Here is a 23491-nt window from a genome sequence, read left to right on the forward strand (position 1 = left end):
AGCAATTGAACAACCCTTTAACTAGTTTCATTTGAGTCATTTGAACTAGTTATGCTTAAGATGAACAAGGTTGATATGAGAGTGATCATATGGCTAACCTCGGTTAACTATTGTTGAGTCAACATGGTGTACACGTTTAGGTACGGTTACATAAACCTAAATGAGGGTACATTTCATTTGTGTGTAACAAGCTAAGTCCGATCTAACGGTTGAAAGATATTAGCTTGGTTGAATCAGGTTTTTCATCTAACGGTGAATATTGAATGCTTTGTTACCAAGGTCACTTGGATTGCAAACCCTGATTTGAAAACTATATAAAGGAGAATTCTAGCAATTGGGAAACTTAATCCCCACACTTCTGTGTGTTACCAGTTGCATAAACTAGAGTCAATTCTCCTTTAACCTTAGGTTTCTCTCGAGACCCTGTAGGTTAACGACTTGAAGACTTCATTGGGATTGTGAAGCCAAACCCAATGATTTTCTCTCAAGTTGCATGATATGATCTTGTTGTTTCTATCATGTTGAGTACAATTGGAATAATTGGCTCGAGATTAATATCTCCGGTAGGCAAGATATAGTAATCACAAACACCTTCGTCTCATCGTTTATGATTCCATAATATTTTGTTTCGCTAGTAGATTAAGATTATTGTGAGGTGATTGATAATACTAGGTTGTTCCTAGGGAATATAAGACTGGTTTATCAATTGGAACCTGTTCACCTTGATTTATCAAAAGACGGAACAAAAACTCTTGGGTATTTCTGTGGGATACATATTTATTCATTCTATATACTTTTCTGTGTGAGATAAATTTGTTTATCAAGTCTTCGACTTTGGGTCGTAGCAACTCTTGGTTATGGGTGAGATCAGCTAAGGGAATCAAGTGCGTAGTATCCTGCTGGGATCAGAGACGTAAGGAACGTAATTGTACCTTGAATCAGTGTGAGATTGATTAGGGTTCAAATACAGTCCAGTCTGAAGTTCATTGGTATTAGGCTAGTGTCTATAGCGGCTTAATACAGTGTGGTGTTCAAAGATGGACTAGGTCCCGGGGTTTTTCTGCATTTGCGGTTTTCCTCGTTAACAAAATTCTGGTTTCTGTGTTATTTCTTTTCTGCATTATATTTTGTTATATAATTGAAATATCACAGGTTGTGCATTGTATCGATCAATTAGGAAATCCAACCTTTGATTGTTGATTGAGATTGAATGATCTTTGAACATTGGTCTTTGGTACCGTTCAAGTTTACTTCTCTTATATTCAATCAGGCTCGCAATTTTCTATTTGCTAATTGCAGATTGAATTGAGAGATAGAGATATAAACTTTTCTCTAGATTGAGTCTGACTGTCTAGTTGATTCTATAGAAAGTATATTAGAGTAAGTTCTCTCAGATTTCCAAACGGATTTTTGGGTGTGGTTGTTGTACCCCCGCATTTTCAATTTGGTATTAGAGCATGCAAACACATTAAAGACCTTAAAAATCTGTGTTTGTAGCGATCTGATATGGACAGAAGTGTTATCTCTGATAAACGCATTGCCAAAAATAAAAGCTTTGTTCCTATGAAATCAATCAAAGAGAAATATTTGTCAATATCGAATATAGATGAACCCAGTGTTCCAATGAAACAGACAGACATTGAAAAGTGTTACCCTGACTACCTTACTGTCAAGTCTGACTCTGAAGTTGAAAGGAATGCATCCAAAGAGACTGTAATGATTCTAAAGCTTGTTAGAATCATTACAGTCTCACCTTCTGAGAAATTTATAACCTTTATCTGTTCCTTCAAAACTAAAATAGGAGAAAAAAACCATTCCAGTAGTCTGTCTTGGGGAACATTTAGATGGTTGACTTCGATGCCGTCAAGCATTAACAAACCTCCTGCTCCAGCTGCGATAGAGTCCAGGAGAGTCCGCATTAATGAATAGCTAGGAAGGCCAACACCGACAAGGGTGATATCAATACTGCCCTTCACCCTGCTCCATCAGTGAACATGATGAAATTCTTGGTTTCTTTTATGCATCAAGACAACTAGAAACTGATTTGCTTTAATCAAAGCCCATTTGTTGGGCTTGACAAAATTTGCTCATGTATTTCTCTTTTTTCTAGAAGAATTGCTCAGATCAATAAATGACCACTTACTGCAATATGCTATAACATGTGCTACATTACAGCGGCAATGACATGACAGCATTATCACCCAACCCCACTTTACCATAAACTTCATCCAATCAGATCCCATCTAGTTTCTTTCATTTCATTTTTCTTCATCTTCTGTAGAAATAATGGAGGGAAGCAATGAATTGGCTTATCAGCTTCTACACTATTTGAAGGTATACAAAGATGGTAGAGTAGAGAGGTTACCAGGCTACCAAGATGAATTTGTTCCTCCATCTATTGTTAAAAATTCAGAATCAAGCGTTTTATCCAAAGATGTTGTAATCGTCTCTGAAACTGGTGTTTCTGCAAGACTGTATCTTGCCAAATCAAGCACTCACCAATTGCAAGAGAAGAAGAATAAGCTTCCACTTCTCATTTATTTCCATGGTGGAGCTTTCTGCACAAACACTTCCTTCAATCCTAAATACCACAACTATGTCAATTCATTAGTTTCAGAAACAAATGTTGTTGCCGTCTCGGTGGAGTATAGACGAGCCCCGGAGCATCCACTCCCCGTCGCCTACGAGGATTCATGGACTGCCTTGCAATGGGTACTTTCTCATTCTACTGCTACCACTAGTAATGGGCAAAAACCTGAGACATGGTTGAATGAGTATGCAGATTTCGGTCGAGTTTTCTTGGCTGGTGACAGTGCAGGTGCTAATATCGCGCACAACATGGCTATTCGTGCTGGGATTAGTTCTGAACGAATTTACGGCTTGAAATTTTTGGGAGTTGTTCTAGTGCATCCTTACTTCTGGGGGATGGAACCTATAGGGCTGGAGCAAAGAGACAGAAGTTTAAGGGAAAGAATAGATAAGCTATGGCTCACTGTTTGTCCATCGACGACAGGGAATGATGACCCGCTTATTAACCCAGCTACAGACCCCAATCTTTCGAATTTGGGATGCAACAGGGTGTTGATTTGTGTTGCGGAGAAAGATTTGTTGAGATACAGGGGACTGTTTTATGGTGAATTACTGCGGAAGAGCGGGTGGAAAGGTGTTATAGAGACCATGGAGACAGAAGGGGAAGGTCATGTGTTCCATCTCTTTAACCCCAGTTCTGAGAATGCTGTGAACATGCTCAAAAGGTTGGCTTCTTTCGTCAACCAAGATGATTAAGTTCTAAAAAGAACATGTAAATTTGATTTTGCTAATCAACTAATAAAATGAAAACAAACCGCAGATTCTCAGTGTCTTTCCATTTGTTCACCTGTTCTTTTGTGAGTTACAGGCAAAAGTTGAATTCAACCACTTGAACAAAAAGATAACCAAACCAAATTTCCGAAAACAAAAGCTTTTCTCTGACTATGAAATTACAAGGCTAATTTTTCTGATCGAACTGAAATTACAAGGGTAATGGAAGGATATCTTCCCTCCTCCTTACAATCATATAGAGGAGACCCCAAAAAGACAAAACAATTTGTAAGAATATGCACAAAATTATCTGAGTATGCTTTCACCCTATACAAGCACTATGGAAGCAGCTGATCTCGGAGACATGGATCCTATTGAACTGCTCTTCTCTAAAGAATAAGCGACCAAAGTTTTCACTACACGGCTGAATCTTCTTCTATAGGTTGGAAACTTTGATAAACTTCTCGTCATTCCCATCAGCCTGCAAGTACATCGTTATCCACCAGTAATATGAGAAGAAGAGGCGTTAAAATTTTAAATACACAGTTTTGAAGATGTAAGACTAGTCCTTACCTTCTGCTGATACCTTGAATTTGAGCAGTCCTTAGAGCATCGTCGGGAACAATACTGCCGTTGTCCCAAGTTTCCATACGCCGAGTATCAGTACCAAAAAGAACAACCTTCTCCAAAAACCTTAACTCCCCTTCTGAGAGATTTATAACCTTTATCTGTTCCTTCAAAACTAAAATAGGAGAAAAAAACCATTCCAGTAGTCTGTCTTGGGGAACATTTAGATGGTTGACTTCGATGCCGTCAAGCATTAACAAACCTCCTGCTCCAGCTGCGATAGAGTCCAGGAGAGTCTGCATTAATGAATAGCTAGGAAGGCCAACACCGACAAGGGTGATATCAATACTGCCCTTCACCCTGGACCATTCATCAAGGTCAGCTGGCAATATAATGTTAGCATCCACCAGTTCCTTTCCCCTCAGTACACAAGACCTCATAATATGTTCCCATATCTGTTGTATTTGAAATATAAACCACAACCAATATTATTCATCGGGTAAAAAAACACAATGTTGTGGTAGTTGTTATTTAATGATAAGCAAATGGCATCAGTACAAAAGTTATCTCTGATGGCATTACATAAGAATATACATGAAACTGAGAGAAGTAAAGCATACCTGCACCATTTTTACTTCTTGTATTGTCTCCCTAACGGATCTCGATGGTGCTAAATTTGCAATAAGCATTGCAGGTGCTTCTATAACAGCAATGAACTTGCCAGGACGACTACTTCCGACGGAAAAGTCTCCTGCGTGAGAGGACTTTTTCGACCTGTACCGGGGCCTGTGTTGAGCAGTGACATGGGCAATTAAAGAGGGAACTTACAAGACAGTTCCAAAAGGAAAACAAATAGTTCGCAGAATTTTACTTTGGAAGTATGGACCCTTCTCTTAGGTAAAGCAAATCATTTGTGTACTCGTCGAATTCGGCAACCATCGCAACTATATAAGCTAAACCTCTCCTGAAAGATCTTTCCTACACCATTGAACAGACTGGAAAGTTGAGCTTATTACAAGGAATACCGACTGTTAAGTAAGAAATGAGAGCTGAAGCTAGAATAAACCTGATATACAATAATTGCTCCATACAACCCAATGAAGATGCTTGAGAAAACAGACAATAAGATGCTCCCAACAACGATAAGTGGCCACAGAAGGATTGCTAAACCGGCGATAGGTATACAAGCTGTTTCAAGGAAGGGGCCTTCTCGGCTCACTAGGTCATGTAGCAACCTATACCAGCCCATGATAAGCAGGTATGGACTCTTTACCACTGCAATGATGGTATAAAGAGGAATCTCAATGATGAGTCCCATCAACCCCACGATGATACATGCGGGAACATGTACTGACCTGCACAAGGTTTCAAGGTGAGGGTGCGAGTGAGACTAAATCCTTTCAGCACACTGTTTGTACTGATCATAATGCAAATATAACTCTTATCAACAACCATTTCCTCTTTTTCTCTAACCATAATAAAATGATGAAAGAAGAAACTCAAAATCAGACACAGCCGAAAATCAAAGGCTATCATCCTAGCAGAAGTTATTTGAAATAATCAACACAATGCAACCTATTGACTATGATTCCCTGACAGGCTAACACCCTACGCAGCATACATCTGGTTCCTTTACCAACATTATATCGACTAAAGATGACACCATTCTATGGATTTGGGATCTGTAGATTCTGTATCCACGTCATAGATAATGGATTAGCCATCTGTACAAAGTTTGATTCTGTGTGAATTGAACTTGCATATCTTATAGAGCATATTATAGTACTCCTTGATTTGTCACCCATTAGTTTTACGAAACATTCCAAAGTCAGATTCTTCGCCATAAGGTCCAGACTGTCCAACAGAGAGGTCATAGCAATTTAAAAATAATTTGTTGACCCACTTGAGACAGCCAGAAAGGAAATTTTTCTAATTGTATCTTCTCAAAATGCTAACATCTGTACATTCTCTTAAAGTTGAATTTTCTATGACAACGAGTAGATTGAGTAGACATACATACCTCAGAGTTTGATGTTCGTCTGAAATAGATGCTTCCCTCAACTCCTTCAAGTAAAGCGGGTATGTATGATAACACATATCAGCGAAATCCCTGACAACTGTGCAACTCCCTTTGACAGTACCCCAAGTTCCATCCTAACCAATTCATCAATTTCTAATGTAAAATCTCAAACAGAATTACGACAACAAAAACTACTGCAAAAGGGGCAAGTTGAAGTTGAAAGTTTTACCACTAAGCAGTGAAAATATTTCCTTGATTCACTGTCTTGTCTGAAGGCCTCAAAAGTTGTGAAGAAACCATAACCCAATCCCACAATTACAGTGCCGGCGATTCCAAGAGCTAACCATAATCCAAATAATGCCGGTAAAGTAAGCAAGAAGGCGACCTTGAGAGGTACATCTAACCGATTAGTCCTGCATGATTTTGAAACAAACATCAATTAAAACACAAAAAGTTTGAGTTGCACTTAATGAGAAGTATAGGAATTGGAGTAAGAAACTAACTGGGTGAGCGTATAAACAGTCCAATAAACATGAGGAGGAAAGAGCCCAAGAATCACTCCACCATTTCCAAGTATTAAGATTAAACTAGCAAATGGGCCTACTAATACACCTGCAGCATCAAAATCATAGCAAAACATAAGAAGAAAACCCTTGCATAAAAATCAAAATTCAAGCTAAAAAAATCAAAGAAACCCACAATCAAATTTCTCTAAAACTGAATTAAAATGTAGAAAAAAGGGTCTTTCAGAAGACAAAAAAAAAAATTGGAGGAAAAATAAAGAGGGTTTTACCTTTGATAGCACCCAGAACTAAAGCAGAACAAAAAGAAAAGACAACATAAAGAATCCTCAACCAAACTTCCATAGAATTGAACATTTTTTTGGAACAGAGAAGTACTATTCAACTGAACCCACCACCATCATCTGAGAAACAGAAACTGATAGAAGAAGAAGAAGAAGAAGGTGTTGGAGATTGTAACGGTCAAAACGTCACGATAAAATAGAGGGGAGAGAAACGTGAGTAACAAGAAGAAAAGCAACCAGAAGAAGGAATGAAGGAAACGCTGTAAAGGACAATCGCAAGATATATAAATAATTGCAACTATTGATTGAGTTGTAATAACATATAAGCTGCTGCCGCTGATGATTTGATTTGATTTGTTTATTTAATGGTGTTAACTGTTAACCCCAGTTGTTAGCTGTGTATTTTTCTTCTCTCTCCAGAACAATCGACTGTTCCTTCCTATGTTTTGGGTATTATATGCGGGTCTTATTTTGTCTCTTCGTCTATGATCTGTTCTAACAAGACTAGAAACGCAATCAATGACTGACTCTGATATTTCATGTGTCATCACGAGAAGACAAGACCAGACAGAAAAAGAGCGCTTAGTGCCATCCTGTTCGCCTATGTTGGCCCTACTGGACTGGCTTCTTTGCGTGCCTCGAGAAATTACGAAGAACACTGTTTAGTGGAGTTGTTAAAAAATCTTCTAAATATAGCATGCCTCTTATTGAGCAGATAAAAGAGTATGCATTTTTTTTTTAATTTACCCGTTGGGTAAGATTTTTGATGATTTATAAAGGGATATCAGTTTTAGGGTGATTCTTTGCAATGCAATTTTGTAACATATTTCGTCCAGTTAGAATTTAAACCTCATTAGAAAAAGAAATGTCAGAAGAATATCTAATCTAAAATATAAAGTGATACTGACCATATAGAGGAATTTCCAAGTAGATTATCGGGGATGGTGAGTGATTGTGCGCACTCCTCTCGTTTGTGATCCAAATATTCCAAACTATTATTGTATTCAGTCATTAACAACCTAATAATAATCAACAGGTTATGAAACTTAGTAGTCAACCATGAAAATCAATTACAATTTGCCTATGTAATCAACAATTCTTCGTCAACCAACTTGAATTTCCCAGAATTTACCAACTACTCCTAGACCCTATTAGATTTTATGAGCCCAATGAAAAAAAAAAATCACTAGTATTTAGTTTACTGTTGTATAATTTGTGTGACTGAACATGAGGTCCTTTTCCCTATAGGTGTTGCGTGTTGTCATGGTATTTTGTAACCGCTATGCTCGCGTATACATTTGTTTCTCTCAACCATACTGATAGTGGAAAAGAGCTGGTAAGAGCAACCACAGTCATGAAGGGGACTAAATACTAAAAGCCATACTAAAAGCTAAAAAAAATTGGGTATAGTGGAGGTGAAATGCAGTGGTGAAAGACTAAAATTTAATCAGGCGGACGATATAATAGCGCCCCAAGTTAAACGTAAGTATAACGAGCGTATGACAGTGAGGCGTGGGTATTGTGAACGTACGTATGAGACGCTGGTATTGTGCACGCTTGGATAGGGGCGTAAGTATTACAAACGCATGGAGTGAGACGGGGATAAAAGATGCGTTTCATGGGACGTTTTACACGACAAACACACAGGTCCCCATTTTGGGCGGATATATTAACCACGCCTGGTGTGAGGCGCAGGTATTATATGAGTTTGGCTGGGCGGAGCTAATAACTGCGCCCCATTCAAACGTTGGTTTTATTTCCGCCTGGATACAAACGTTCATTATACTTGCGTCTAATCTCAAACGCTATTAATACATGCGCCCCACTATATGTTGATTTGGTCCGGTTAGTGACTACATTTAGTCTCAAACCCTAATTTTCCATACCATATATAGCTTTAGTCCCTTCCACTGTGGCTGGTTTTTGGACCAAATTTGGGTATAGTCCCCGAATTTGGTCATGACTGTGGATGCTCTAAGGAAAGGTAACATTTATTTTAAGTGGAAATTAGCTGGTAAGGAAAGGTAACATTCATTTAAGCTTTATTGGTATTGTTTTTTTTCAACCAAAAGTATTTTGTAACTATTTTTTGACAAACTTTCTATTAAAAATTGTGTTTGGTAAAAAAAATTAAAGTTAATTTTGGAGACAAGCATTTTCATTTTATGCGTGCTTTAAAAACTACTCAGCACTAGCTTTTAAAGGCTGGAAAAACAAAAGTTGTGGATCCATATAATGTGATTTAATTGATTCTCAATTTTAACTTTGTTATTTTATTATAAAGACAAGTTTTATCCTAAAATATTATACACTTATCATTATATTTCTAGCTTTTATTTTATTTCTCTATTTTTTTCATTTTTCATTCTAAAATAATAAATAATAATAGTATAATTTAGTATTGTTTGAAGCAAACCATAATCGTAAAATTCTTTAATAAATAATAAAAATAATTGTAAAATAATACATTAGAATTAAAAATATAATTTATTATAATTGAAGTGTATTCAAAACTAATTTTAGTTAATACTAGTTTACCAAACATAATTTATACTTAGTTAATTTCACAGTGTTTTTAAAATTATAGTTTACCAAACGTCATGTCAATTTATTTTCACGGCACAACAACGCACAACACATCAAGAAAAGCACTTTTCTAAAACTCACAACAATACCAAACTAGCTAACACCTTGTTGGAAGAATTGGGGTAATTCAATTTGTGGAATTGAATTGAAAATACAAAAAATTAGCGTTTGGTTGTGGTAATCCAATTACTTTTGTTTTTATCCTGGAATCCAACTTCATTGCACTACTGGACCAATGTAGTGGAAATTAATCATTTTGGAGGGAATGGGATTCATAGGAATTGAAATTCTCAATAACGTGGAGTTGATTTGGGTTGTTTGGTTCAAGGAATTGGTCACATCCCCCGGAACTGTATCATCAAGAATTTAATTCCTTTAACCAAACATGTTGTAAATATGTTGGTGACATAAAATGTATATCGTTATCCTATTGGATGACTTATAGTGTGTTGGATGACTTATAGTGTGTTTGGATACTAAAAGATATTCAAAACAAGTGACTATGTGTTTTCCAGAAGTGGAAATATGAAGCGAGAATTAAAATATGTTTGCTTCATAAAAAGTTTGATTTTTTTCCATTAGAACTCATTCTAAAATTTTATACTCAAATTAATTTCTTGCCTTTTGATTTCCAGAAATCGAGAAGCTACCTTTAGAAGTTGTTCTTCAGACTCACTACGTGCTTCTAGATTTCATGTAGACCTTTATTCTTCTTTTTTCCTTTTCAAAAAATAGGTTTGAAATGTTGTTCATATATTGACGAAACTTCCGGATTTTTGCAGTAAGAAGAATTGGAATTGTTTACAATATTGGTCCAACAATCAGAATTCAGGTTGTTAAAGAATGTTTTTAAGTTTTCATAATTAATCTAGATATTCTGTTATTATTTATGCTTTTTCTCCCTTTTTATTTATTTTGTTTCCTCTGAGGGTTGTCCAAACTCTCTGCGGCCTTTCTTTTTTATCATAAATCTCTTTAATGGTTATAAAAAAAAATGCTGACATACAACATTCTGATTCCAGAAAAAAGCTGACATACAATATTTTGATTCAAAAAATTAATAATAATTAAGTTGCCTCAATAATGCCATATCTATCTTTTAAAGTAAAACTATTAACTTTATGAAAATAATACTCCTTATTAGCAATGTTGGTCGTAAGATTTGGGAGGCTATACCGATCGATGAAAAATGTTCTTACCTGCATAGTTTATGGCAACGGCTCTATCCAGATATCATAATAAGTCAGTTTGCTAGTGTGTATATAGAAGCACAGCACAATACTAATTTAATAATGTGATTTTCTCTGTTTTTAAAGGTTACATCCTTGAAATTTAGATCTCGAAGATTCTTAGGTCTTTGAAGGACAAACTTTGCAACAAGACACACATGAGTGTAGGGATTAAGTTTTTAGTGTTGTTGATGTCCAATGTACTTTGGCAAATCAAGGATGGGTTGGTTACTTAAGATGTGAGCAATGAATTTCTTACAGCCCATGTTAATTCTCAGTTGCTAAATCAAAGTTGTTTTCTAAGATAGAGAGAATTGTTTCTTTAGTAAAAACTTGACTTGCATTGAGGTCTTTCCATGGTTTGAATTTGTAGACAGTTGTTAGCTCAAGTGAATTTATGAAAAGAATTACTACCAAATATAACTTCAAACTTTCAAGAAAAGAACTAGACTTTCCAATCAATGAATTTGTCATTAAATAGAAATTTATAAGCGTGTAGAAAGTTTGTCTTGATAACTAAAGAAGAATGAATGATCCTAGAGATATAGAGTTATGGGATGTCTAATTGGATTTGAACCAATGACTCTTGCCGTATGAAAGCAATACTCTAACCGTTGAGTCAAGTAGGTCCTTACTATAACAAGTAAGTGACTCAACAACCTTGTGAGCCAAGTCATCTTTGGGTCCGAGAACTCATGGTTGAGTTTTAGAACAAACCAGGGAGAAATTAGAACTCGTTGGTTTTGTATATTCACGAACTCAAGATATAGGTTCGTGAAATCAAATGCAAAATAAGTTACATGCACATATAACCTTGTATTGGGTTAACAAACTCACCATGATAGGTCCGAAGACTAAAATACGAAAATATTTCCTTTGGGTTCGTGAATTCTCCCATTTAGGTTCGCGAAGTAAAATGCTCAAAAATCTCAGGAGGATTCTCTTGTACTAAGTTGCAAATCACCTTCTTAGGTCCGTGAAATCACATGACATTAAAACTCGGGATAATTTTTTTCTTTTATAAGTTGGCGAAGTCAACATAATAGGCTGACGAACTCAAAAGACAAAATTTCTCGTACAAATTCTTTACAGTAGGTTCACAAACTCATCCTTGTAAGTTCGTGAACTCAAAGAATTTACTTTTTTTTTATTAAGTTGTACAAGCTAGGTTCACAAACTCGGTTCTTAGATTTGTGAACTCAGGTAATTTAAAATCATTAGTATTAAACTGCCAAAACGAAATCACTCTAGAGTGAATTTGCAATCCTTTGAGATTTTCATTAATACTTGTGCTTTTCTCTTGAGATTAGTTTGGAGTTCTCGAAAAGCATGAGCTTGAAAGTCAAAACACCCCCAAACAAATGTGTGACAAGATTCTCTTCGATTACGATCATTTTGTGAAGTTCCAGACTTTAACTATGATATGATAGATAGATAGATATATGAAAACAAAATTCAAAAGAAAAGAAAGTCTTCGTTACTTACGTCGATTACTTTATTTAAATTGATATTGTCGTGTGATCTTCAAATCTGTCTTAAGTAATTCAAAAAATCCTAAGACTCTACTACCTAATTTCTTTCAAACCAAAACTTATTTTAGCAGGATAAATCAAGAAATAATTTTGGATATAAACTTGACAACATACTTGACATACCAGGATATGTAGGTTCAACTGATCATTCGCTTTCACAACCAAAGATATACGGAGGTTTAAGTTTAAAGGATTCAAAGTTATTTAACATTGATATTCTCTCCAAATTAGTACGAAAAATGTCAAATGAACCAAAATCCATGTGGGTCAGCTCGCTCAAAAGTAAGTATTTTCCAATAAAGGATCCTCTTACATATGATATTTTCTTAATGATATTTTTGGTCTGGCATAACATAAAAATGGTATGCAAATTATTAAACAATATTACATATAGGAAATTGGAGATGATACTTCTGTAATAGCTCTACAACATACTTGGATCCCCAAAGATGATCATAAAATAAACTACAACCAATATCAACAACAATGTAACAAGAATACCAAAGTCTCTAAGCTCATCTATGAACATAGTAAAAGTTGGAATGCGAATAAGTTAAATCACATATTTAAACAAGATCAAGTAAAGAAAATCTTATCCATAAGAATTCCCAGTGTAGATCAAGACAGACTGAGGTGAGTACTTACAAAATATTCTTCAATCTTCTTCGTAAATATCATAGTCAGTTTTCACATACCTATGTTGATTAAGTTTTCATTGACGTCATTGCTTTTCCGTCTTCAATTTTTTAGGTAGATTGATAATTTTTTATACTCAACTACCATGCTTTATCCATAGTTTGAGATCGACTGTAGTAGACTATAAATCAAGATGTAGTTTTGATCATCTAAATTTGAAAACAAGCTTGACATACCAAAACTTGTGAGTTTGATTAAGCGGTGCTCCAACAATCTCCTACTTTGTAATTTTATTAACAAAACTACCAATTATATATGGAAGAATCCTGCAGGTTGGAAGAAACTTTGTTATCCATAGCAGAAATTACTCTAATCAATAGCGTGCTCACTAACTTATCGGTGTACTATATTTCTCTCTTTCATATGCCTTGTTTTGTTGCTAAATCTCGAGAAGATTATGAGAATATTTTTGTGGAATTCAAAATATGAAGAAATTGTATTCGATTAGATGGAAGATAATATGCAGAAACAATAAGCACGGGTCTTGGTATTAAGAATTTAAAATGTATGAATGATGATCTTGTTACTAAGTGGATGTGGAGATATTATAAAGAACACAATATGTTATGAAAATCCATAATAAAAAAGAAATACGGTCTGGATTCTATTGGTTGCTACTCTAAGGTCCCAACCGGTCCTTATGGGAAGATGGTTGGTTTCTAAACGAACCAATATCCTCTCTTTTCTCGGGCATTATATGCTGCTTGCAGGTACAAGGAATCACTAGTGAATGATGTGATTAATGACGACATGTATATTTTACTTCAAAAACTGGATTTACCACGTCCTTTGTCACCTGTAGATTAAAGAGAATTAAATATTGCTAAAGAATGTTTACAAAATGTTCAAATGAACGGGGAAGAGATCGACATCATTATTTGAACACCATCCAATAAAAGTCAGTTTACTATTCGTACTTGCTATAATAAGATTACCATTACATCCTATGCTAATGTTTCTCATGAAAATTTCACCTTTATATGAAATCTTAAAGTTCCTCCCAAGATCATTTACTTCCTACAATATATTTTCCATAATAGGATATCTACAAGGGATAACTTACTGAACTGTGGTATCGATGTTCCTAGCACTTCTTTGTTTTGAGGATAGAGCGAAAGTACTTCACATTTACTTCATTGTTCTGCTACAAAGTAATTGTGGTCATATTTTACCACATAACTTAAATGCTTATATACTATATCTTTCAATGTTGAGTCTACTATCTTTTCGGGGAAGCATCTCTCCAGTACTAGTCAGTTTAAAATCTTTGGAATCAATTTCTCATAATATCATGTGGTGTGTGTAGGAGGAGCGCAATTCTTGTGTCTTTAATGTAAAAATATAAGCGAGAGAATGAAATGTACAACGTTTATATAAATAACCAATTAAAACTTGACGTTGTGTTTATGAGCCGTATCACTTAGTATAAGATAAACAAAATATCTACAACCGTCGTATGAAATTTAAATATTCAAAATTCCGAAATAAGTGGTATGGGATACAAACTAAATTGCGTGGATTGGATAATATATATATATATATATATATATATATATATATTTCCTCACAAGTAATCTATAATACGCTTTCAATTTTCATAGTCCATGATGTAAAATAACATTTTGATATGGGTATTTTGTTGCTGCTGACATTGCTACGGGACCACCATTTTATATCAGAGGGTCGTTGCACTGACACTTTGACTTGTTTACACAAGTTTCAGGAAGAATTAGTTGCTCATGCAATCAATTAGAAAAATCAGTCAACTCAAGTTTTTATTACAAAAGAATCTATGTTTGTTCTTATTTTAGTATAATTCCAGCTACTAACTAACTAACTTAAGCACATAGGTATTGGTACATTTGATATATATACAGTGGTCGACACCTGAAATGGTGGGCCAACGACATATGCGGTGTTTGCGTAACACTTCCCTTTCTCACCACATCACCTGTTCCAATTTTCCGCCTGCCCTCATATTCTCCCAATAAGATGTCGTCTTGTGATACCCGTTTCTTTCCCATATATTTACAGTTAGGTGATTTTAATTTATTTGGAAAACACAATAGATTTTATTTTTTTAGGATATAAATCCATTGCGGAACCAAACTAAACCTATGTCTCCTTGTGGGGAGTGCGGCTGTGGAATACTTAAGCCAGGACAATACTTTTAAAAAACCTTTCCTAGGTGATGTACTAAGTTGCGTCATGTTGTGGTATCATCGAAAAAAGTTGGTATGAATCTTTAGTCTTGATCAAGGAGTAATTCATTACGATCCTTATTCGAAACCTTTGTTAGTTTATGACCAAAAGGGGAGAATTATTCTGTAGAAATCTACTAAGACATATGGTTTTTTCTAAGCATTGTCTAAGGGGGAGTGAATGTAAACTTCAGATATTTCAAAAAGAGACAAGTAAAGACCAAGGGGGAGAACATGTCATCATAGCATTGCTTTGAAGTTTTGGTATAATGGACTCTGAAATATGTAAAAGTATTATGCTCTAGCAATAGCAACCATTGGGTAGATTGATTATTCATTTTAAATGTTGTAACTTGAATATTCTCATAAGTTGTTATTAAAGTACGTATCTTCGACAACAAGGTGTTGAATGAACACATGAATAACCATAAAAAAATCGAAAAACGAAAAATTAAAGATTTGGCGAAGACTGAATAAATCAAGAAGCATTATGGAGTTGGAGGTGAAAGTTTATTGGTTTTTTTTATTGGCAAAGAAGAAAATATTACATCAAAAAATAGGGGTACAAAAAAAAAGTACCATCCAAGGTGGAAGTTACAGGGAAAAAAAAGTACAAACAAAGATTTTATGGTGGTCTAAAATATAACTTTTTTCAATTTACCATCACACTTTGATAAAAAATTGTCTGCGAAGTCTTCAAATACCAAAGCTTATGAGTAAACAATGTATTTAACCATATCAATAAGACGAGCTGTCATATGAAAAACCAGAGCTTCACCTTCATCAATAAACAAAGTTCTAAAATCTACATTAATAAACAATTCTTCATAAACAAAATCTTCTTCTGTTGAGTTCATAAAACAGATGAATCAACTAAAAATATCTCATATCATAATATAAATAGGATCTTGCATGCCGTGGTATGAAACATAAAAACATACCAGACCATTACAAGATCCAACGATTGGGTGCGACATGTTTTCATCATAGGATTGGACAATATTCGAGGTACCATTGTTTCCAAATAACATCTGATAGAAATCTCCCATCATCGTGTAGTAATCTTCCTCCTAAATTTGCGTAACTTTTTCTTCTCTCACTTTTTGAGTGAAACCGAAAAGGAGTCCAATTCTTTTGTCTGCAAGGACAAGATTCCACTCTATGCACACACATTTGCTTGCCAAAATACTTTCTGTACTTGGGAGGAGGTGTAGTATCTCGGGAATTAAATCCGCAACATTTTCATTACTATTACTGGTGAAATATTATTATTTTTTAAATGTAGAAGCATTTAGGATTTCGTTTTTGTTGAATGCTACTAGAAAATACGAGTAAAGTTTATATAGACATCCAATGGATGCAATATGTGTCCCCACACAACACACCTGTTGGAATTTTCACGTATTTTGGTGTTTTAAAATAAATAAATAACTTTTACAATAACCATTTATATTTTCGGAGCCATTTTACTCTTGATTTGCAAACGCGTCTTGTGTGCAAACGCGTACCACCAGAAGCGAAACAGCATAAACCCTTGATTTGATTTAGATTTCATTTTCTTCTTTGAACCTTTTGTGAGAATATTGAAAATATCAAGTTTTATATGTAGAGAATGGTCAAGATAATCACCCAAGACCCTGAATACATGAACAATTACTTCGTGAAATCAGAGAAAAGGCTTTATCTCATTTTCCAATTCATGGTGACATCAACGGTAAGAAAGAAAAGTATTAGATCAAACCTTGACCCAGCTACTTAGTAGTTAGCTCGTAACACCAATTTGTTTTGCTTGAAAGAAAAACCTTTTTTTTATGAACAAATAAAGATTTTCAAGAAGTTAGCAGTGGTTGGAAATTCTTATACTAGTATTGTTAGAAGGATTATTGGATATTCAGAAGGGATGATTTGTTTGGAAGTTGGAAAATCTTATCAGGTAAATGGTTTTCTCCTACAAAAATTAAATCTTTTGTCTTCCATTAGGTTTGGGAAAAACTAAATATTTGGATCTTCGTCGTCATAACATATCACCATTAACAAATTTTTTAAGGCAAAATAATTAACACTTGTAAGCCAAAATATCAAGACCCTAACCTGTAACAAACAAAACATGTAAAACACTCTACCTATTTTGAACAAAAAATCGTCGTTAATATTCTTCATAACAAATTTTCCCACCAAAATCATTTTTTGATTTCACTGAAAAATATCTGTATCATAATAATTCTCTTTTCAAATTTTTCTTCACTCATGAATATTAAATAACCCAATTTTTTATTTTTATTTTCATCATAAAAGTTTTCTTCCTAATATAATTTTTTTCTCACAAAATAAATTAAAAACATATTTTTTTTAAAACAATTGCCTTTAGTAACTCTCCCCTTAACTTAAACTCTTTGCATCGGCTCTGATACTACGTGGGATTCCCAACATGGTACAAAAAAGAGTGAGATTGAATTTGAACACGTAATAGAAATTAGAATTACATTGACAAAACTTTGCATATTATCATGAATAATACAAATCTGCCTTATACATGAATAACAGAAACCTTAACCCGCTCATATTAATTTCCTAACTTTTAGCCATTAGTTCACTAACTTTAATAAGATCAAGTAAAGAAAATATTATCCATAAGAATTCCCAGTGTAGATCAAGACAGACTGAGGTGAGTACTTACTAAATGTGAATTTTTTATAACTAAATCAGTGTACAAAGAGCTTGACATGAATAAAAAGATACAACAATTCTCTAACCAAATGAAAGAAGGGAAGCGCTCAAACTTTGGCATATAGAAGTTTCTCATAAGATCCAACAATTTTTATGGAAGTGCAGCATGATATCCTTTTTGTCAATAAAAATATGAGTCAATACATAAGAGAAATCTGCAGTGTTGCCCCATGTGTTACTAGAACGAAGAAACCAACTCTCATCTTCTTCTCCACTGTCAGTATACTGATGTCATTTGGTTTGGTATATCTACATATCTCCATCTTTCCAAAAAGGGCATTAGTTTTTTTAAAGGATTGATTTATTCGTAGTTATCCAATAACAACTCAGTTGAATCTACTAACCGTTACTTATCTAATATTGTTGAATGTACTATTTGTCATATTCAGAATACTAGGTGCGGGGAGGTGTTCGAAATTAGGATGCATCACCTCCAACAACATCATTTATAAAATTAAAAACTACATAAATCTCTCCATTTAATCAATACAGTGACATGCAAAAGTTTACAGAAATAGAAAAATAGTAAATACCTAAGTAGACTAGTTAAATAGTAACATTGATTCTTTCATTGTGTATGAATACTCTAACGTTCGATTTGCTTTGATAATTCATAACTGTGCGAGGAGGTTCACCGGGGGAATGGCTTTCTCAGCAAGAGCCAGAGATATGATGCAAGCTTAAGATATATATATGGTTCTCCTTAGGGACTCCGAGATGGATTAAAAAGTTGCACTTTCAAAGAGTTGTTCTACAAAGTGATAACCGAGATGTGGTGAAAAGCTATAAGGTAACGATATGAGTTTTATTTGGGAAGGTCAAAGTTTAGTGTTGGAGTGTTAGAATATTTTTAGTAGTTTAAGTCAGTGTATTGTCTCTTTTCCTAAAAAAATTATCTTGCAACCATGCAACAGATAGTTAAGCTTGTAAAAAATGCTAGGAAAAGATTAGAAGTATAGTATGGTGGAATGAACTATTTAATATCATTAACCATGTCATGATACATGAAGGTCTAATTAGTGTTCGAGGTGGTTTGTGCTCGTTGGTGACTCTTTTAGAGTTTTTGTATTATATTTTCCTTTCTCTTTCAATGAAAATTTCCTTTGGAAAAGAAAAAGAGACAAAGTGGTGAAAGCTTAAGGAATATGCCTTAAAGGTGTGTAAACATAATGTTTTGGCGTAAGGGGTATGGAACGTAAAAGGAGAAGTGGCTAGTATGTGTAAGGAGATGGAAACTTGCATTCAAAAGGTGGATGCAGAGGTGTCTGGAGTAACGATATGAAACAAACATTGTTGGAGCACTGCTCGGGCGAACTCGCAAGTTTTGTCATCTCAAGTTTGTTATCAAAGTTAGATGCACAAAACTATATCTTGATTTCTAGTCTACTAAATCCAAGTCCCGGATTAGGATTAGAGTATGGTAGTTGAGTGTCAGACATCACTGAATAACCCTTGGATATTGAGGACTGAAGATCAAACGAAGACATTTGTAGAACTTCATCGACAAATAGGTATGTGAAGATTGAACCATTTTATTTACTAAACATTACCATTCTATCTATATGAGACTATATTGTATGATTTCTAGTATATTTAATCCTGCAACGAAGAAGCTTCGAGTCTAGTTTTCCTGTTAAACATCTCGAAATATGATTCAAGCAATGGATTTTCATAGATCCTTAGCAATATAATTAGTTTGAAACAATTTATTGTTGAATAACTATCTTTGTCTCAAACTTACCCAAATACCGACATTTTATTTCTATGGCAATTGAGAATGTTTCAAAGTATGAAAAAAGATGAAATATAGGCACAAGGTAGGTACGTATACCCAGTATGCGTACCCAAGTCAAATGAGTTTCGGGACAAGAGAGGTACACGTACCCTAAGGTTCTGAAATTCGTAAAGGGGGAAGGTACGCATACCCAATATGCGTACCCCTGGGGCCCGATTTCATGATTAGCTTAAGGGTACACATACTTGTTACACGTACCTTAGATTCCCGAATTCTTGTTTTTGTTTAAGTTAGCTCCCTAAATTCACGAGTTGGTTCATAAGTACGTGTACCCATACACATACCTACCTAGTACGAATTAAGCAAAAGTTCATAAACTATTTTCACAAATATGTTTGGCATTGCTACAACTCCCATGAACACATATTAAATATCTTAGATCACTAAATTACTTTGGTGTATGTGTATCATGATTCAAGTTTTAAGTGTTAAATGAACACGATTATGCTTATATGTCCACTAGGCATACTTTCCATGAACTATCATCATACATGGTACCCTGGACCATAATTTATATTCTTCTATATAATTTCAATACAAACTTGTCACATGCTTACATGAACTCCTAACAAGAGTTTCATCTGAACATAGAAAGTTTTTGCTTGATTATCACGTTATCTTAGCTTGAATTCAAAGCAACCTCTAGTCTTGAAAGTATATAAATAGAGAGACTCAAACAAGCAGGAAATTAAATCTCAGACACTTATACGTCCTAGTTGTTTGCTAGAGTCATCTTATTAGACATGGGTTTCCCCTGAGAAATATTATTATGTTTATGACTTAAAAACTTCACTTAGGGATTCGTAAATCCAGGTTCGACTATCATTACCTTCATAGTTCATGTATCCAAATCTTTTTTTTTTCCAGTTTGTTGAGGTTTTCTTCAATCTTCTTCATGAACGAGATAAATATAAATCATAAAGTTCTTTTCGTCTCAGAAATTATGATTCCTCAAGATATCTAAAACTATAATTTATTGATCAGTTTAGGATTTTTGTTGAGATGTGGTTAATAATCCATGCTTCTCAGCTAACTGGGTGTAAGTGTTTTGGATTTGTGAGGTTTGTTAGCTTTATCTATTGCAAACAGATTTCCAAGCCTTGATATATTCGATCCAATGGCAAATCAAATAGAGTTATCTGTCAGAGGTATATTGGTACCAAAAGTATTCACTGAGGCTGAAACAACTCTTAGGATGTAAAGGACGTTAGTTAAGGGAATCAATTGCGTAAAGCCTTGCGAGTCTCAAGAGACGTAAGGAGCACGACTGCAACTGAATTGCTTGGAGGGTGAATTCAGTCTCAACTACATTCAAGTCTGAATATGATAGTACATAGGCTAGTGTCTGTAGCAACTTAATACAATTTGGTGTTCAAATTTGAACGAGGTCCTAGGAGTTTTATGCATGTGCAATTTTCCTCGTTAACAAAACTTCTGGTGTCTTGTGTTTTTCTTTTTTCACGTTATATTATTTTATATTTATAATAGAAATAATACAGGTAGTACGTAATCAATCTTAGTAGATAAGTCCATGGTCAATTAAGAAACTCTCTCTTGTAAAATTTGTATCTTAAAGGTTAAATAACAAGTTTCATACTTGGTAGATCTATATTTGGATACGACTAGATTGATCTTGGATATTGATATTTGATATAGTCCAAGTACTCTTCTATACAATTAGGTTGACAGACTTTATAATCTTGACTTTCTAATTGCAAAGAGAAAGAGATATAAACTTTATATGCATTGTTCAAGGATCTTTAGTTAGATCTATTTGCAATTGTATTAGTTTTTGTCCATACAAGTTGCTGAACGGAAAAGTTTGTGGTATACTTGGCACCCTTTCTTTTTATAGTGAACCGATAGATACTCGGTGGTGGAATGAGAATGTACAAAGGCGATCAAGGATAAGAAGGAGGTATTGCATCATCACAGGAGTGAGGAGAACATACAAAAGTACAAAGTTGCAAAAAAGATTGCAAAGCAAGCGGTAAGTGAAGCAATGAGTCGTGCATATGAATTTTTTTTACCAGAAGCTAAATACAGGGGGGGATAACGTTTATAGGATAAACAAACTATGCGAGGGAAAGACGAGAGACTTCAACCAAGTCAAATGCATCAAAGATGAGAACAATCGACTTATGGTATAGGACGCCGAGATAAAGAACATATGGAAAAGAATACTTCAACAAGATATTCAATTGATAAGAGGAGAACACCAAGATCGATCTAAACTTTTGATGACACAAACGTAGGATTTATTGGGAGGACCCAAAAATCGAAGGTAAAAGAGGGATTAAAAATGATAAAAATAGGGAAGGCATTGGGGCCTGATAACATGCCTATTGAGGTGTGGAAATTCTTTGAATATTTGGGGATAACTTGGCTAACCAAATTACTCAACAAGATTTTCCAATCAAACAAGATGACGGATCAGTGGAGGAGAAGCGCTTTAGTACCAGTATTCAAGAACAATGCATAATTTAAAATTGCACAAGTTATAGGGGAATCAGGCTTATGAGTCATGCAAGGAAGCTTTAGGAGAGAGTAAATTGAGCATCACTTGAGAAATGGGACAAGCTTCGCATATAACCAAATTAGTTTTATGATTAGGAGGTCAATTACGGGGACGATATTTATACCAAGAAAACTTACATAAAGATATCGGGATCAGGAGAAAGATCTACACATGGTATTTAACTATTTGTTGACTTTGAGAAAGCGTATGCCAAATTAAGTCCAAATTCATATGGTGGGTTCTTCAAAAGAATAAAGTCCCTAGTAAGTATATCAGCCTCACCGAGGATATGTTTGACGGCGATGTGACTAGTGTTCGTTGATGCGACGGTGAAACTAGTGACTTCCCTATTAAGATAGGATTATATCAAGGTTCAGTGCTAAGATCTTACATTTTCACCTTGGCGATTGATAAAGTTACAAGAACGGATTCGAGAAAAGATTCCTTGGTGCATACTCTTTGTCGATGATGTGGTTCTAATTGATGAGGGTAGAATAAGAATTGATATGAAACTAGATTTTTGGAGGCGGACTCTAGAATCTAACAGTATAACTAAAACCGAGTATATGAGATGTGGGTTTAGCGTTGCTAGTCGAAGGATGTGGAGGTTGTTAGAGCATAGCTCGGTTGAATCCACCAAGCTTCGGTATGTCTAGTTTGGTTGTCATATTTTAGTGAATCAAAACTCATTTTAAGAGTTGATTGATTATGTACTAGAGTCAACTTCGTATAGGTTAGCTTGAAAGTATTAGGATATGAGACATTACAAGTATTGATAAGACTTGAAGAAGTGAAGAAGCTACAACGACAACATCATCCTTCCACTTGAGGTTAGTGATATTTTACTTGAACTGTTTCATTCCCTGGCATATCTTTCAAGTCATGCATCACAAAACTGCGAAGCATGAACACTCTAGATAAACATAGTATTAAGGAGTACAATATGAAGTTTATTGCTTAACCATTAAACTTTGTAGATAAAACATCGACATAATCGTTTAAATGCTATTGTGATTATGTATGGGTATGAGGTGAGGATTTCATACTAGGAAACAATGTATTACGTGTGTTTTAAGGAAGTAAGTTCATAAACTTGTTTATGAATCGAAAAGGAAATCGCCAGGCGTTATTGGTATTGTTATTCATTGCATATCTTGTAAACAACCAATATGTGTTATTTAGTATAACCGCTAATGACTTGTTTGTGTTCTTCGTAAAACTATTCGCAAAGGCCCGACTTATGTATTGGTATGACTTTTATTAGTGAAACCGATCTTAAGTAATCACCTGAGATGGTATGATCGAGTTTGTGATTTGTGTATGACTGAATATGGTCAAAGGGGAACCTATCCTAGTAAGAGGTGCAACACATCACAAAGGAAAATCGATCCTTGTATGATGTGCAACAAGTTTGTAGCAGAAAGGGGAATCGATCCTATGGACATGTGCAACACATTTTTAGAAAAAGGGGAACTGATCCTATGGACATGTGAAACACATATAAGTTAGATACCA

The 23491-nt window shown here is 34.7% G+C and overlaps 2 protein-coding genes across 2 annotated transcripts; one reads left to right on the plus strand and one right to left on the minus strand.

Moving 5' to 3' along the window:
* Positions 1–2152: 2152 nt before the first annotated feature.
* On the plus strand, positions 2153–3361 carry LOC113289490 (probable carboxylesterase 2). The gene has a single exon (XM_026538754.1). It carries the CDS (start codon positions 2287–2289, stop codon positions 3283–3285), a length of 999 nt encoding a protein of 332 aa, XP_026394539.1. The 5' UTR covers positions 2153–2286; the 3' UTR covers positions 3286–3361.
* An 87-nt stretch (positions 3362–3448) lies between these two features.
* LOC113289489 (uncharacterized membrane protein At3g27390-like) lies at positions 3449–7126 on the minus strand. Its single transcript, XM_026538753.1, has 9 exons — positions 6681–7126; positions 6391–6499; positions 6117–6300; positions 5888–6021; positions 4934–5222; positions 4739–4845; positions 4488–4653; positions 3874–4322; positions 3449–3781 (listed from the first exon to the last, which is right to left on the minus strand). The coding sequence occupies exons 1-9, from the start codon at positions 6763–6765 to the stop codon at positions 3628–3630; spliced, it is 1677 nt and encodes a 558-aa protein (XP_026394538.1). The 5' UTR covers positions 6766–7126; the 3' UTR covers positions 3449–3627.
* Positions 7127–23491: the final 16365 nt, after the last annotated feature.

This window comes from Papaver somniferum, chromosome 6, assembly GCF_003573695.1.
Source record: "Papaver somniferum cultivar HN1 chromosome 6, ASM357369v1, whole genome shotgun sequence".
Taxonomy (NCBI): domain Eukaryota; kingdom Viridiplantae; phylum Streptophyta; class Magnoliopsida; order Ranunculales; family Papaveraceae; genus Papaver; species Papaver somniferum.